Source organism: Gorilla gorilla, chromosome 2, assembly GCF_029281585.2.
Source record: "Gorilla gorilla gorilla isolate KB3781 chromosome 2, NHGRI_mGorGor1-v2.1_pri, whole genome shotgun sequence".
Lineage (NCBI taxonomy): Eukaryota > Metazoa > Chordata > Mammalia > Primates > Hominidae > Gorilla > Gorilla gorilla.
Window position 1 is genome coordinate 196571733 of NC_086017.1, and position 15081 is coordinate 196586813.

General features: G+C 44.2%; 1 protein-coding gene and 1 long non-coding RNA gene across 5 annotated transcripts in view; one reads left to right on the forward strand and one right to left on the reverse strand.

Moving 5' to 3' along the window:
- MAP3K13 (mitogen-activated protein kinase kinase kinase 13) overlaps positions 1 to 15081 on the forward strand; it is a 198227-nt gene that overhangs the window by 182691 nt on the left and 455 nt on the right. For all 4 annotated transcript variants that reach the window (XM_055382029.2, XM_063704440.1, XM_019023671.4 and 1 more), the window contains 3 exons: positions 5721 to 6507; positions 10054 to 10124; positions 12952 to 13249. In XM_055382029.2, the coding sequence (XP_055238004.2) occupies positions 5721 to 6507; positions 10054 to 10124; positions 12952 to 13249 (1156 nt within the window). The remainder of the gene's footprint in view (positions 1 to 5720; positions 6508 to 10053; positions 10125 to 12951; positions 13250 to 15081) is intronic.
- Positions 8627 to 10058, reverse strand: LOC109026286 (uncharacterized). Its single transcript, XR_010133020.1, has 3 exons — positions 9771 to 10058; positions 9212 to 9312; positions 8627 to 9083 (listed from the first exon to the last, which is right to left on the reverse strand). It is a non-coding gene; the product is annotated as an uncharacterized lncRNA (long non-coding RNA).

Genomic DNA, 15081 nt, shown 5'->3' on the forward strand with positions numbered 1-15081 from the left:
CCTCTGTCAACCCCAGTGTCCTCATGGATAAAATGGTATAATTACAGCACATGAGATTTCTTTTTATTTTTCTGACCTCTAGGACACAGAATTGGGTTAGTCATAATTCTTGATTTACAACACAGTAGACAATGCATGGCTTACTTTTATTCACACATTTAGTTCATTCTTTTTAATAATGTGGAAAGTACCTGCAAACTCACTGTATTAGTCCCTTCTTGCATTGCCATAAAGAAATACCTGACTGGGTGTGGTGGCTCACGCCTGTAATCCCAGCACTTTGGGAGGCCGAGGTGGGTGGATCACGAGGTCAGGAGATCAAGACCATCCTGGCCAACATGGTGAAACCCCATCTCTACTAAAAATACAAAAATTATCTGGGCTTGGTGGCGCGTGCCTGTAATCCCAGCTACTCGGGAGGCTGAGGCAGGAGAATCACTTGAACCAGGGAGTCGGAGGTTGCAGTGAGCTGAGATCACGCCACTGCACCCCAGTCTGGTGACAGAGCGAGACTCTGTCTCAAAAAAAAAAAAAAAAAAGAAAAGAAATACCTGAGACTGGGTAATTTATAAAGATAAAAGGTTTAATTGGCTCATGGTTCTGCAGGCTACACAGGAAGCATGACAGCTTCTGCTCAGCTTCTCAGGAGGCCTCAGGAAACTTATAATCATGGTGAAAGACAAAGGGGGAGCCAGCACTTCACATGGCTGGAATAGGAGGAAGAGAGAGCAAAGCAGGAGGTGCTACATTCCTTTAAATAACCAAATCTCATGAAAACTCATTCACTCACTATCATGAGAACAGCACCGAGGGGATGATACTAAACCATTCATGAGAAACTGCCCCCATGATCCAATCACCCCCCCACCAGGCCCCACCTCCAACAGCAGGGATTACAATCCGACATGAGATTTGGGTGGGGACGTAGACTCAAACCATATCACTCATCATGGAAACAAAAGCAGGGGCTTTGATAATTACCTATATCTAACCATATGGGTTCCCCTCATTGTACCCTAGCATGGGAGTTTTGTGAAGTTTAAATAAGATAACATGTATAACATGTGAAATCATCTATCAAATCATAGGTGCTCGAAAAATGTATTTTGGGATAGTTTAAAAAAAGATTGCCCTTTCCCCTTTTTACTGCATATTTGCCTTATATTAGTTTAATCTTGGAATTCTCTTCCTCTCATTTTTCCTTACCAAACTCTGTAGAGACTCATTCTTCCCAAATAACAGAGGGTTGGCTCTCTCCTAGCTAAGTTAATGTAAAGGGAAGGAATGTCCCTAAACCTAGGGTGTAGACCTAATAGTGAGATGTGAGCTAAATGCAGTAAAAATAGAGCTAATGAGAGAACACAAACCAAGAATGTATTATGACGCTATCAGAATGGCAGTCATTCTACCATAGCTGGACTAATAGGTACCTAACTTCTAATGAGTAACTACACGGACTAATTCCAATTTTGCTTTTACCTTCTGCCCCAGCCATCTAATGGTCAAGTTCTGAGAAACTTTTTTCAGATTCCACCTGACACAACCCTTGGGGTTGGGGGAAATCCCAACACCCCTGTTCTTTTGTTGTACTAATTAGGGACAGAGTCTGCCCGATGGCTGCTCCCTGCCTTCTGCCTACAGTTAAAACTAAGAGCGTTGGGGGAGAAAATAGAACTATTTAGCTTTTTCAAATATGAGCTCATGTTTGCTTTTATTTTGGCTATGAGAAATGTTTGAAAGAGTCTGACAACACAAGTAGATGCTTAGTCAATGAGCTAGCTGAACACGAGGAAGGCAACCTGCAAAGAGCTGTACTGTCAGCTGATTGTCCCTTGAAGGACTTACTTCCGTTTCAGATGATTTGGACAGTCCAATGATTACCTAGTGAGAAGTCTGGAGACCCTGAAGGAAATTAGAGAGGAGAAACCATTCAACCATCCTTAAGCCCAGGTTTCAGTTTATGTTTAGTTAGAGACTAAAAAGAGTGTCAAGTTCAGTCCTGGACATTTCCAGCCTGTCATAAGTGAGTACAGTCCAAAAAGATAGTCTAAATACCCTGTAATAATGAGAGGCTTGAAATGGGGAAGAACTATGCCTTGGGGTCAACGGACTTGGGTTCAAGTTATGAGTTCTTCCACTTGCTGGCTTTGTGATGGATACAACCCAGCATAACCTCTGATCCTCAGTGCACTTCTCCATCAAATGGGTATTGTAATAGTAGGAACAAAGTGCTTTCCGCAGTACAAATTGGCCAGCTGACCACAGAATTTTGAATCTGGGACAGGAAGCTGCCAATAGCAGACAATACCCTACCCACCTTATCGTAAACCCTTAATACCTGGAACTGCCATGCTAAGACAAGTCCTTAACTGTACTTTTCCTGTAAACGAAGAAAAACCGATCTCCTGCTGCCTGCTGCCTACTTATGAGCTGTGGCTGTTCAATGTGTGGCCTCACTTTAGCATTATCTGAGAGCTTGTTATACTTGCAGGCTCTTAGGCCCCACCCCAGACCTACTAAATCAAAGTCTTCGTGTTTAACAAGCTCCCCGGGTGATTTGTATGTGCCTTCAAGTTTGAACTCTGACCTTCAATAAACCAGATTGAAAATTAGGAGAGACTTTTTGTCTGGATTCTACCACTAATGAGCTATGAGAGCATCAGCCATTTTGGCTGGGCTATGAGCTCTTTGTCACATATGGTGAAGACAGGACTGTACCTGTGGTTTCCAAGCAAAGCCTGGAACACCCAAGGGCTTGTACAGAGGTTTCTCAGAGGCTATTGCAGGGGTAGGAAGGACAAGGAGGGGGAGCCTGGGAACCCTGCAGAGAAGGGCTGCTGCTCTCCACTTCAACCGGTTCCACTATACCTTTTTTATATATTGCATTTCTCATAATAATTCGAGAGGATTCTGTTGTTAAAAACAAAAAAGTCTGGGCCCATCACCTGTAAAATTTCATGCTGACTTGTGTCTTTCTGGTCCAAAGAAGGGTAAGGCTACTCGCTGGTAGGAAGAAAGCAGTGGTTCTTCCTGGTAATCCTAGAGGCTCTGCCCTGAATCAGTTCATCAGTTTAGAAACCATTTATTGTTCACCTGCAGGCCTTGGAGTCAGTGTGGGCAAGGTGTAACTTCAGGCCTCTGATTTTCTTTTGCACATAATCTTCACAACTGGCCCAGTGAAGACTTGAAAACAGGACTGTGAAAGAACTCCCTCCCTTTAGGATCAAAGTGAAATGCCAGTGTCACTCCGCACTAGCCCGTCTCTTCCTGCTTCTACTCAAACTCCTGCTGAGCTCTGTCCTTCCTCCTTCTCTGACCCCTCCCTTCCTTTTCCTTCCTTCAAGCTTCTCTGAATACTCACTATAAACAAGAGTCCTTGCTTTCTAGGGTGAGGTATAGGAATATAATACAGAAGGAATAACAGAAATCCTCTGTAAGTGGACATGTAGGTTGTTTCCAGCTTTTTGCTATTTCAAAAAATACTGTAACATAACATCATCAAACATGTATTTTGATGCACATATGAGGGGACTTCAAAAAGTTCATGGAAAATGTAATTATAAAAGATAACAATTAAAAATATAAACTTTACTTCTCAACATAAGCTCCATCAAGGTTAAGATAGTTTTGTAAGTGATGATATCAGCCATTTAATTCATCCCTAAAGAACTGAGGGTCCTGGAAATGTATCCATGTCAATACAGTCTTTTTACATTATTAACTGAAGAAAAAATGGATGCCCTTTAAAGGTATTTTCAGATTAGGAAACAAAAAGAAATGAGAAGGAGCCAAATCGGGACTGTAAGGTGGATGCTTAATGATCTCCCATAGAAACTCTTGAAAAATTGCCCTTGTTTGATGAGATGAATGAGCAGGAGCATTGTTATGGTGGAGAAGGACTCTCTGGTGAAGGTTTCCTGGATTTTTTTCTGCTAATGTTTTGGCTAACTTTCTAAAACACTCCTATAATAAGCAGATATTGTCATTCTTTGGCCCTCCAGAAAGTCAACAAGCAAAATGCTTTGAGCATCCCAAAAAAACTGTTGCCATGACCTTTGCTTTTTTTTTTTTTTTTTTTTTTTTTGTAGAGATAGGGTCTTGCTATGTTGCTCAGGCTGGTCTCAAACTCCTGGCCTCAAGCAATCCTCCTATCTTGGCCCCCAAAGTGCTGGGATTACAGGTGTGAGCCTGTACCTGGACGACCTTTACTCTTTTTTTTTTTTTTTTTTTTTTTTTTGAGATGGAGTCTCACTCTTGTTACCCAGGCTGGAGTGCAGTGGCACGATCTCAGCTCACTGCAACTTCCGCCTCCTGGGTTCAAGTGATTCTCCTGCCTCAGCCCCCTGAGTAGCTGGGATTACAGGCACCCACCACCACGCCTGGCTAATTTTTGTATTTTTAGTAGAAATGGGGTTTCACCATGTTGGCCAGGCTAGTCTCGAACTCCTGACCTCAAGTGATCCACCTGCCTTGGCCTCCCAAAGTGCTGGGATTATAGGCGTGAGCCACCACGCCCGGCCGACCTTTACTCCTGACCAGTCTGTTTTGACTGGACCAGTTCCACCTCTTGGTAGCCATTGCTTTAATTGTGCTTTGTCTTCAGGATCATACTGGTAGAGCTGTGTTTCATCTCCTGTTACAACTTCACTTATTCAAAGAGATGTTTGAAGATCTTGATCCCAAGTGTTTAAAATTTCTATTGAAAGTTCTGCTCTTGTATGCAGCTGATCTGAATGCAGCAGTTTTGGTTCCCATTGAGTGGAAAGTTTGTTCAACTTTAATTTTTCTATTAGAATTGTGTAAGCTGAGCCAAATGAGATGTCTATTGAGTTGGCTATTGTTTCTGCTGTTAATCATCAGTTCTCTTCAATTAGGGCATGAGTAAGATGAATTTTTTTCCTCACAAATTGATGTGGTTGGTCTGCTCCTGTGGGCTTCGTCTTCAACATCATCTCATCCCTTCTTTTTTTTTTTGAGACAGTCTCACTGTGTTGCCCAGGCTGGAGTAGTGTAATGGCACCATCTCAGCTCACTGCAACCTCCGCCTCCCAGGTTCAAGCGATTCTCCTGCCTCAGCCTCCTGAGTAGCTGGGACTACAGGCATGCACCACCACGCCCGGCTAATTTTTGTATTTTTAGTAGAGACGGAGTTTCACCATGTTGGCCAGGATGGTCTCGATCTGTTGACCTCGTGATCCACCCTCCTTGGCCTCCCAAAGTGCTGGGATTACAGGCATTAGCCACTGGACCCGGCCCATCCCTTCTTAAAGAAGTTACCCATTTGTAAACTGCTGATTTCTTTGGGACATTGTCCCCATAAACGTTTCATAAAGCGTCAATGTTTTCACCATTCATCCACTTAAGCTTCACCACAAATTTGATGTTTGTTCTTTAATCGTAGCAGAATTCATGTTGCTCTGATAGGGGCTCTTTTCAAAGCGATTGTTCTTAGTGCCTCAATCTAGATCGTGCTTAGAGATGTTACCGATAAGTTGGTATGAGTTTATTTCCATGCAGAAAATGTTGAGATCCATGCATAGTTTCTTCATAATATGCATCTTCCATGAACATTCTGAAGACCCCTCATACGTTATCTCTATTGGATAAATCCTGATGACTGCTGATTCAAAGGCTCTGTGTATTTTAAGTCTTAGGATACATTTCCCCAAACGGGAATGTGTTTTCATGTGTTTCAGATTAAACCTGTTCTTTCCTCCCAGGCCAGACTTGTTGAGATCAGAAGGGATCCCCGCCACAGAAGTGGCTCCCGCTGCATCCCCTTTGTCCGGAAGTCCCAAAATGTCCACCTCTTGCAGCAAGAGCCGATATCGAAGCAAACCACGCCACCGCCGAGGGAATAGCAGAGGCAGCCATAGTGACTTTGCCGCAATCTTGAAAAACCAGCCAGCCCAGGAAAATTCACCCCATCCCACTTACTTGCACCAAGCTCAATCCCAATACCCTTCTCTTCATCACCATAATTCTCTGCAGCAGCAATACCAGCAGCCCCCTCCTGCCATGTCCCAGAGTCACCATCCCAGACTCAATATGCACGGACAGGACATTGCAACCTGCGCCAACAACCTGAGGTATTTTGGCCCAGCAGCAGCCCTGCGGAGCCCACTCAGCAACCATGCTCACAGACAGCTGCCCGGCTCGAGCCCTGACCTCATCTCCACAGCCATGGCTGCAGACTGCTGGAGAAGTTCTGAGCCTGACAAGGGCCAAGCTGGTCCCTGGGGCTGTTGCCAGGCTGACCCTTATGACCCCTGCCTTCAGTGCAGGCCAGAACAGTATGGGTCCTTAGACATACCCTCTGCTGAGCCAGTGGGGAGGAGCCCTGACCTTTCCAAGTCACCAGCACATAATCCTCTCTTGGAAAACGCCCAGAGTTCTGAGAAAACGGAAGAAAATGAATTCAGCGGCTGTAGGTCTGAGTCATCCCTCGGCACCTCTCATCTCGTCACCCCTCCAGCGCTACCTCGAAAAACAAGGCCTCTGCAGAAGGTAAAGTGTAATGATGAGAGTGGCCTGCGTCACTGCCTTCAAAGAATGCCAGAGCCTGTCATGTTATACATATTAGAGAGCATATGTAAAAAGTATACATTTTCTAAAAGGACAAGATAACAGAAACATAAATAGAAATTTATTTTACTTTAAATTCGTTCTTTCCACACTGCTTAAGTGATAAACTACGGAATACACTTTAGGAACTACTGAACCAGAGGACTGAGTCAAGTGTATGTATAATAACTTATTTATAGATAACTATATACTGGGGATATGGGCTGCACATGGTGGCTCACGCCTATAATCCCAGCACTTTGGGAGGCCAAGGCAGGAGGATCACTTGAGGTCAAGAGTTCGAGACCATCCTGGCCAACATGGTGAAACCCCGTCTCTACTAAAAAAATACAAAAATTAGCCAGGTGTGGTAGCACACACCTGTAATCCGAGCTACTCGGGAGACTGAGGCATGAGAATTGCTTGAACCTGGGAGGCGGAGGTTGCACTGAGCCGAGATCACGCCATTGCACTCCAGCCTGGGTGGTAGAGCGAGACTCTGTCTCAAAAAACAAACAAAAAAACTATATAGTGGGGATATGTAATCAAAATAGTTTGGAAACTACTATGCTACAGCTCTAGTCCTGAGGGATGTTATGGGAAGTAAAGAGCCTGTTATAGAGTAAGTTTAAGAAGCACAGTATTCTCTCATTCCCTCATACAGATTCCTAGGGCACATTAACAGTCCTCTGCTTTGAGAAATCCTGCAGTAAACTTGTTTAACCGAGCATTTCCCTCACCTATTTGAACATACAGCCTTTTTAAATTAACATCTATTAATCCCCTGTGGCACTAGCTTTCTTCACACTTTGGAAAACATTGCCTTAATTGACAGGCATCGTGACCCAGATAGTTCTTAATCACTGAAACCTGTTTCTCTCCTCCTTATCCACTGGCTGCCTGGGATTTGTTACCTGGGAAGCAGACTACCATAGCAGTTAAGAGCGTGAGCCTAGGAGTCAGACAGACCTTACTTTAAAGCCAGGCTCTTGGCCAGGCGCGGTGGCTCATGCTTGTAATGCCAGCACTTTGGAAGGCCGAGGCAGGTGGATCATGAGGTCAGGAGTTCAAGACCAGCCTGGCCAGCATGGTGAAACCCTATCTCTACCAAAAATACAAAAATTAGCCAGGCGTGGTGGCAGGCACCTGTAATCCCAGCTACTCAGGAGGCTGAGGCAGAGAATAGCTTGAACCTGGGAGGTGGAGGCTGCAGTGAGCCGAGATCCCGCCACTGCACTCCAGCCTGGGCGACAGCGTGAGACCCCATCTCAAAAAAAAAAAAAAAAGCCACGCTCTTCCATTTAGTACCTCTATGGCCCTCAGTTTCCTTGTCTATAAAATGGGCCTAATATTGGACTCTGCCTCATCAGTTGATATAAAGACTACATGCATAAATACATATAAAGCATTTAGAACAGGGCCTGGAACGTAGCACTTTTCCAAAAGTATTAGCTCTTCTTGCTATGAGTCAAAAAATAAGATTAAGTATGAAAAATGTTTACAACATGGTAGACACACACCCAATTCTAAGTATGGTTTCATCTCATCATCATTGTTCACCAGGAATTTAGCTGAAGGAATGAAAGAGTATAAAATGTAATGAGTATGTTTGGTCAACTAGGCATTGAGTAGAAAAGAAGCTGAAGCTGAGGGCTGTCATCTGGGAACTGCATTTCCCCCTCCACCTACATTGCTGCTCCTATACTGACTAAGCAGTCCCAGAGATTAAATTGTGTTTCAGGGGGTGGCCGCGGTGGCTCACACCTGTAATCCCAGCACTTTGGGAGGCCAAGGCGGGTGGATCACCTGAGGTCAGGAGTTCGAGACCAGCCTGGCCAATATGGGAAACCCTGTCTCTACTAAAAATACACAAATTAGCCGGGCATGGTGGTGCACTCCTGTAATCCCAGGTACTCGGGAGGCTGAGGCAGGAGAATCACTTGAACCCAGGAGACAGAGGTTGCAGTGAGCCAAGATTGCACCACTGAACTCCAGCCTGGGCAACAGAGCAAGACTCTGTCTCAATAAATAAATAAATACATAAAATTGTGTTTCAGCTGGTGCAGTTGATTTGGGCCAATCCATTCTCTCCTCCAACTCCGATGGCCAGTAACTTGTATTTTTTGATAACTTCTTTATTAAGATATAATTTGCATACCATACAGTCCTCCCATTTAAAGTGTACAGTTCAATGCTTTTTATCCACAGAGCTGTGTAACTATCACCACGACCAATTTTACAACACTTTTATCACCCCAGAAACAAACCCCACACCCTTTAGCAGTCACCCCATTCCCCAGGCTCCCCCAAATAACATGTATCTTTGAACCTTTCTCATGCCATTGTGATACCATCTACGGGTCTTTAGGCCATAGAACACACACCTTGTACATTTGGCTTCATTGGAACCTCACTCCCACAGAGCAGCTCAACTTTTCTTTCCCAAAACATAGTCCCACAGGTCCTCCTAGGGTAAACTGCCCATCTCAGCAGTCAGGATAACTTCATCTCTGTCTTTCCTATTTAAAAAAAAAAAAAAAGCATATCAGAATACAAATGAGTAAGATTCATGATATTTTAGACCTGACTTTTTAAAAGGTAAATTATTCTCAATATTTGGTACAGTTCCTTGGACCCAATTACCCACCTTACAAGCGATTGGGTAATCCAGCGTATCATGATGCTGTGGTTAAGGACAGTTGATCTTAAGTGTGGCTGCTCCTATGCCCTTGGTGTGAGATGAGTTCTCTGTAAAGGAAGATCACCTCAGTCAGGACACTTACCCCGCCTTCCAGATCAACCATGGAGCCCCAGCAATCACGGGGACTCAGGTGTCCCAGCCAGAGCTCCCTTATTGCTGCCAACATGCTGACTCAATAAAAATGCATTAAGCACTTTCTTTTAATTGACAAACAATAATTATATATATTTATAGGGATAACACCAATTTTGTATGCAGTATTGTATTAATGGAGTGAGGCATACAGTACAAACAGGATATAGTCTGACCCTCAAAAATGTCTATCTAACTACATAATATTAGTGAAAAAGGGATTGGTATATAAAAAGGGAAAAAGTAATTGTTCGGCTTTGAGGATTTCAAAGATCAATTCTATAACAGAGCCTGGAACCACTAGTGACAATGATTACAAGAGACTGACCCCAAATCCAAGACCTCCTCTCCAACTTCCCTCTCCATCACTCACCTCTGGACACTTTAATAGAGCCATCACCTCTCTGAGGACAAAGAAAATTTCACTCAGTTCTACACGTCTTCCAGCATCTCATGCAGGCCCGCCATCATAGGTACCCTGGAAAAGTTACTAAATGAATAATGAGGACATGTATGTTTAAAGATGACATTCAGCAAGCTACTACTAAATGAAGGACTTTTGATGATAATTACATTTTTTACAGGTAGTGGGGATGGGGTGAGAGAGACAGAGTGACACTAAAATAAATAAAACTCTTAATCCTTGTTCTCCTCAGAGTGGAGATGACTCCTCAGAAGAGGAAGAAGGGGAAGTAGATAGTGAAGTTGAATTTCCACGAAGACAGAGGTAAAACCAACAAATGCACACGATTGCTTTTAGTGGAATGGGGAAAAAAATCCTAAGTTTGCCACACCTGCTCTTCAACCACAGGTGATTCCCTGGCAGCCACCTTACAGGGAACTTTGAACTCACTGTGTTCATGTTTTCCTGTTGCTACATTTTGGCAGTTGTTCGTGCACAGCAGATCCTAGTTCATCAGCATTCATTTTACAGCAACTTCATGATGAGGAGCATGAATACAGATTCAAGGTTACAACTGAGAATACAGTGGGCAGTTTGTGACAGATGGCCACGCTGTTTTATGGGTAATTGTGTTGGTTTCTAGTGTGCCTCCCTGTGTTGGTCTGCTCAGGCTTCTGTAACAAACTGGATGCTTAAACAACAGAAATTGATTTCTCACAATTCTGGAGCTGGAGAAGTTCAAGATCAAGGTTCTAGCTGACTCAGTTCCTGATGAGGGCTCTCCTACTGGCTTGCAGACAGCCACCTTCTTGCTGTTTCCTCACATGGCAGAGAGAGATCTTCCTTCTTTTAAAAGGTCACAGTCTTATTGGATTAGGGCCCCACTCTTATGACCTCATTTAATATTAATTACCTCCTAAAGACCCTATCTAGAGGGTCTATCTAGATACAATTATATTGGAGTTTCGAGCTTCAACCAATGGATTTGGGAGGAAGGCAATTCAGTCCATAGCATTCCCCATGCCTTAGATTTTATACCTCAGGTTAAATATGATTAGATAAGTTGAATCCACCTTCAACCCAGCCTTAGAAATAGCTTCTTGCTTAGATAGCGATAATATTCCTGCTAGGAGTCAATAAGGGCCATCTCCCCTTACTTCTAGAATAAAAGCTGCCTCTAATGTAGAGGAGAAGATAGTTTTCCTACCAAGAGGTCTTTTTCTGCTGATAGACATTCTGTTCTTGAAGAGTAATGCTCTAAGAAGTCTCCCCAGGAAGGTTTGTGTACCTGCCTGGAAACAGGAATTCCCTACAAACCAAAGGACTCCTGGCCCTTTGATAAGTTATATTCTGGATCCCCGCATTATACACAAAATTGAAATCTGTTCTCATTTCCTGCTATTCCTGAACTCTTTATGACCTCTTCTTATATATCCATGATCTGCCCCCCTGACCCCCAACCAACTCACCCCATCACCTGTCCTGGGCATCAGCCAGGCCTAGGTCATATGGCATAAAATCTCTTTGTACTAGGCCGGGTGCTGTGGCTCACACCTCTTAACCCAGCACTTTGGGAGGCTGAATCAGGAGTTCAAGACCAGCCTGGCCAACAAGGCGAAACCCCGTCTCTACTAAAAATACAAAAATTAGCCAGGCATGGTGGGGCATGCCTGTAGTCCCAGCTACTCAGAAGGCTGAGGCAGGAGAATTGCTTGAACCCAGGAGGCAGAGGTTGCAATGAGGCGAGATGGCACCACTGCACTCCAGCCTGGGCGACAGAGTGAGACTCTGTTTCAAAAAACAAAAAAGAAAAAAACAAAACAAAACAAAACTCTTTATACTAAGAAATACAGAAAGATCAGACAATGGCAAAAGAAAAAGGCAGTCTTTATTATTTGTTTTCTTATGTTTTTTAAGCCAGTGTAAGCTAGTAACATCCTTATTTACTAAGCTGCTTATAAACAACGGGAAGGAACTGAGGAACTTTTGCAAATTATCTCCCCAGAAGCATTGGCTCATCAGAGCAAAACTCAGATGTTAACTGGAATGAGCTACTAACTAGCTGGGCAGTACCCACAGCTGCAGAGTGAATGTTCTTTCCAAGCTCATTTCTGTTGAAGGTTGGTCAACAGAGGTAGTGAAAGCACTTGGGCCTCCAGGGCCACCATGCCCAGTGGACACTGGGCTCTGGGAAATGAAGCTGGGGTGGATTGACAGGGAGGTGAGGGATGGAGGTTAGAGAAGGACACTGATCAAAGTGTGTGTAGACCCAGCCCAAGCCTCAGCTCTGCCTTTTCTCATGGTGTGGCCTTAAACAAGTCACTTCCCTTCTCTGGCTCCAGTTTTCTCATCTGGGAAATGAGTTAGTCCAGAGATTCTCCAAAGTCTCTTTCACCTGTGAGAATCTATGACTCTCTAAATAAGAGGCATAATTTCAATTTGGACATTCCATACTATGCATACATGTACATAACGTGATTAGACAAGCTGATTTTTTTCAAAGGCCAGTCATAGCCATCAGCTTGGAGTGTAGTGTTTAGTCACATAAATATATAAACCAAATGAAAGGGGAAATTAAAATTTCCTTCTTGTGTTAGTCACCTTGGGCTGCCATAACAAAATACTACAGATTGGATGGCTTAAACAACAGGAACTTATTTCTCAAGTTCTGGAGCTGGGGAAGTCCAAGATCAAGGTGTCAGCAGATTCAGCTTCTGGTGAGGGCTCTCTTCCTGGCTTGCAGACAGCCACCTTCTCTGTTTCCTCACATGGTCTTTGCCTCGCACATGAATGTTGAAAAAAGGTGGGAGGGAGGAATGGAGAGAATCTCTTCCTCTTTTTATAAGGCCGCCAATCCTATTTGATTAGGACCCCACCCTTATGATCCATTTAACTTTATTTACCTCCTAAAAGCCCTATCTCCAAATACAGTCGCACTGGTATTAGGGCCTCAACATGGAATTTCATGGAGGATAAAATTCAGTCTATTGCCTTAATGTTAAAAGTTAAATAGTTTCTACCTATCTTGATTTCTTAGGCCTCCTTGATGGCAGGGAAAAAACTAGATTATCTCTACCACTACTATGAGTGACAGATAAGGAAAGAAAAGCAGTTCCTCTGACTAAGTTCTCCTGGTTCTTCTTGGTTCTAGGCCCCATCGCTGTATCAGCAGCTGCCAGTCATATTCAACCTTTAGCTCTGAGAATTTCTCTGTGTCCGATGGAGAAGAGGGAAATACCAGTGACCACTCAAACAGTCCCGATGAGTTAGCTGATAAACTTGAAGACCGCTTGGCAGAGAAGCTAGACGACCTGCTGTCCCAGACGCCAGAGATTCCCATTGACATATCCTCACACTCGGATGGGCTGTCTGACAAGGAGTGTGCCGTGCGCCGTGTGAAGACTCAGATGTCTCTGGGCAAGCTGTGTGTGGAGGAACGTGGCTATGAGGTGGGGGCTTCTCCCTTCTCCTCCCATCACTGTTCCCTTTTTTGCTCTTTGGGGTTCAAGTCTCTAGGGCCTTTACAATTTTCATTTAATAATAAGATACAACAGTGGCCTTGTATTAGTCTGTTTTCACACTGCTATAAAGAACTACCCGAGACTGGGTAATTTATGAAGAAAAGAGGTTTAATTGACTCACAGTTCCACAAGCTGTACAGGAAGCACGGCTGGGAGACCTCAGGAAACACAATCATGGCAGAAGGTGATGAGGAAGCAAGCATGTCTTCACATGGTGGTAGGAGAGAGAAAGCAAAGGGGAAAGTGCCACCCACTTTGAAACCATCAGATGTCATGAGAACTCACTATCATGAGAATAGCAAGGGGGAAATCCACTCCCATGATCTAGTCACCTCCCACCAGGTGCCTCCCCCAACATTGGGAATTGCAATTCAACATGAGATTTGGGTGGGGACACAGAGCCAAACCATATCAGGCCTCCAAGAAGTAAGTAGACGTACAGAGATCAACAGAGCTCCCAGAAATGAGGGCAGTTTCTCCCAAATGACACACACACATTGAACTGCTCAGGAACCCTTCATGTCAAGATTTAACTCAAACATCACCTCCTCCCACTCCTATCTCCCAACATGGTTAAAGGTCTGAGCCCAGGTCAGGTGTGGTAGCTCATACCTGCAATCCCAGCACTTTGGGAGGCTGAGGCAGGAGGATCACTTTAGAGTCAGGAGTTCAAGATCAGTCTGAGCAACATAGCAAGACCTTGCCTCTACCAAAAAAAAAAAAAAAAAAAAAATTAACTAGCTGAGTTTGGTGGTACATGCCTGCAGTCCCAGCTACTCGGGAGGCTTGAGGTGGAAGGTTCTCTTAAGCCCAGGAGTTTGAGGCTGCAGTGAGCTATGATCACACCACTGCACTCCAGCCTGAGCAACAGTGAGACCCTGTCTCTGAAAAAAAAAAAAATTATTTTAAAGGTCTGAGCTTCCCCCCTCCATACCCTGACTCTTCCCTGGATGATGCCATCATAGGACATATAGCACTTTATTTCATATTCAGGACTGCCTTTGGAGAGGCAGGCTAGCATAGTGGTTGTAAGTGTAAAGCCTGGAATCTGACTGCCTGAATGCAAATCGTAGCATTCCACTTACTGTGGGACCCTGGCAAGCCACTTAACCTCTCTGTAAAATGGGGATGATAATAGCATCTGTCTCATAGTGTTATCATGAGGACTAAATGGATTAACAGATGTATTAATAAAGTACTTACCACCGGGCGCAGTGGCTCATGCCTGTAATCCCAGCACTTTGGGAGGCCGAGGCAGACGGATCACAAGGTCAGGAGATCAAGACCATCCTGGCTAACACAGTGAAACCCTGTCTCTACTAAAAATACAAAAAATTATCCGGGCATGGTGGCGGGCACCTGTAGGCCCAGCCGCTCAGGAGGCTGAGGCAGGAGAATCGCTTGAATCCGGGAGGCGGAGGTTGCAGCGAGCCAAGATCGTGCCACTGCACTCCAGCCTGGGCGACAGAGTGAGACTCCATCTCTAAATAAATAAATAAGTAAAGTACTTACAACAGTGCCTGGAGCATAGTAAACGCTATATAAGTGGTTGTGTGGTGGGCACTGTTTTTATTGTCGTAGCAATCATAATCATCATGTGTTTTCTTTCTCCATAAGCCCCACAAGGACAGGACCTGGTCTCGTTTACCTTTGTAGCCCCCTTACCAAGCACAGTGCCTGTTGTGTGGGAGGTGTTTGACATATATTTACTGAGTGATTATAGAAATGAATTAAGGTTTTATTTTGTCTTGCCTTTGCAG